Here is a 1987-nt window from a genome sequence, read left to right as displayed (position 1 = left end):
TCAATAGAATATTTGTTAGAGATGTCGCTATTTTTCATATTATTAGTTTTGTATTTTTCATATTAATTTTTTCTAATAAATTTTTTGATTTTTTTTTCATATTTGATAAATTGAATTTAATTGTAAAATATTTAAATTATTGAACATGTTTCTTAAGCAATATTCAAATTTCTTAAATATTGTAAATTTTATATCTATGTTTTAATCTTTAAATTTTTTTATTTTTATTTTAAAAAAACCTATATTTACATTATTTAATGTTCATTCTACATTTTTCTCTTAAATCCCATTTCCTATCGGCCCACTATTGCATGTACAAAAGCATGTGACTGCTAATATAATATACGATATTAAATAAGTAAAATTGTCAGTATAGTTTTTAATAAAAATATTGAAAAATATTCTATGATTTTTATTTTTAATCACTCTTGGATATGATTTATGATTTATTGAAATTTTATTTCTATTAAAAGTATATGTAATGCTTTACGGATATAGAGAAACGAGGAGTCACATAAAAGAGAAGCCTGAAGAAAAAGATGGTTATGAGAAAATTAGGTCTCATAAGGAGACAGGCAATACAAACAAGTGGGACAGACTGGCAGTGTAAATGAAAATTTTTGGTGTGCCCGCTCCATCTCATAATGGGAATGTCGAGGGTACTGGAAGAAGTGGGGGGGTTTACATTCCCCCATCCAAGCTGGCACAAATGATGCCCGATGTCGAAGATAAGAGTAGTGTGGAATACTAGCGGATGACATGGGATGCCCTACGAAAGAGTATCAATGGGTTGGTAAATAAGGTAAATGCATCCAACATCAAGACCATCATTCCAGAATTGTTTGCAGAGAATCTGATCCGTGGAAGGGGTCTATTTTGTAGGTCCTGTATGAAATCCCAAATGGCATCCCCTGGATTCACAGATGTTTTTGCTGCCTTGGTTGCTGTAGTTAACACCAAGTTTCCTGAAGTTGGTAATCTGCTCTTGCGAAGGACTATATTACAGCTCAAAAGGGCATACAAGCGCAATGACAAGCACCTGTTGATAGCAGCAGCAAAATTCATAGCTCATTTAGTGAATCAACAAGTTGCACATGAGATCGTTGCCTTGGAACTGCTTACTCTTTTACTTGAGAATTCTACAGATGATAGTGTAGAGGTTGCTGTTGGGTTTGTTAAAGAATGTGGATCTTTGTTGCAAGACCTTTCACCCAAGGGTCTCTATGGGTTTTTTGAAAGATTTAGAGGTATTCTCCATGAGGGGGAAATTAACAAACGAGTGCAGTTTTTAATTGAAGGTCTTTTTGCAATTTGCAAAACAAAGTTTGAGGGTCATCCAATTGTGTGTCCAGAATTGGATCTTGTAGAGCAAGAGGATCAGTTAACACATGAATTTTTCCTAGAAGATGAACTTGATCAAGAAGCTGGTCTAGATGTTTTTAAACCAGATCCTGATTTCATAGAGCATGAGGCAACCTATGAAAAACTGAAGAAAGATATTCTTGGATTTCACAACATGTAACACATAAGAAGGTGCTACCACTGCATTTACAATCATTGCTGGCATATAACTGGCAGATCTGCATACTTCTAGTTGCTGGTTTAAAGAACAAAACCCATACGTACCTGAGTGGAACCCTAACCAGTTTCTATTCACTATCCTTGGGGGTTCTTTATTTTACCCTAAGGAATATTACATGTTCTCCTCACCTTTTGAGCTTCAAAGATTTATTAGATAGGGTAGTTCTTTGACCCTTCCTTTGCTATTGAAGCTGAAATTCTTCACTAAGGTATAATTGTTTAGGGCCACCCCATAGAGGTTTGTCTTTACCAAATAATAAATTCCTGTTAGAACACAATTTTGCTAGTGACATGGTGTTATTTCCTGTGCAAATTGAGGTAGTCTAAACAAGTGGTGTACCTTTAAATCCAAATTGCTTATGTTCTCACTAAAGGGACATGTGGTCACTGGTGATGAAGAAGATGG

The 1987-nt window shown here is 34.5% G+C and overlaps 1 protein-coding gene across 1 annotated transcript; it reads left to right on the top strand.

Moving 5' to 3' along the window:
• The first annotated feature begins 754 nt into the window (after positions 1 to 754).
• LOC149559578 (uncharacterized) lies at positions 755 to 1522 on the top strand. Its single transcript, XM_089831517.1, has one exon. It carries the CDS (start codon positions 755 to 757, stop codon positions 1520 to 1522), a length of 768 nt encoding a protein of 255 aa, XP_089687643.1.
• The last annotated feature ends 465 nt before the right edge of the window (positions 1523 to 1987 follow it).

Source organism: Cupressus sempervirens, chromosome 5, assembly GCF_028749045.1.
Source record: "Cupressus sempervirens isolate cs-2001-9-10 chromosome 5, ASM2874904v1, whole genome shotgun sequence".
In the NCBI taxonomy this organism is placed as follows: Eukaryota; Viridiplantae; Streptophyta; class Pinopsida; order Cupressales; family Cupressaceae; genus Cupressus; species Cupressus sempervirens.
This window is presented reverse-complemented; position numbering and strand designations above follow the sequence as displayed.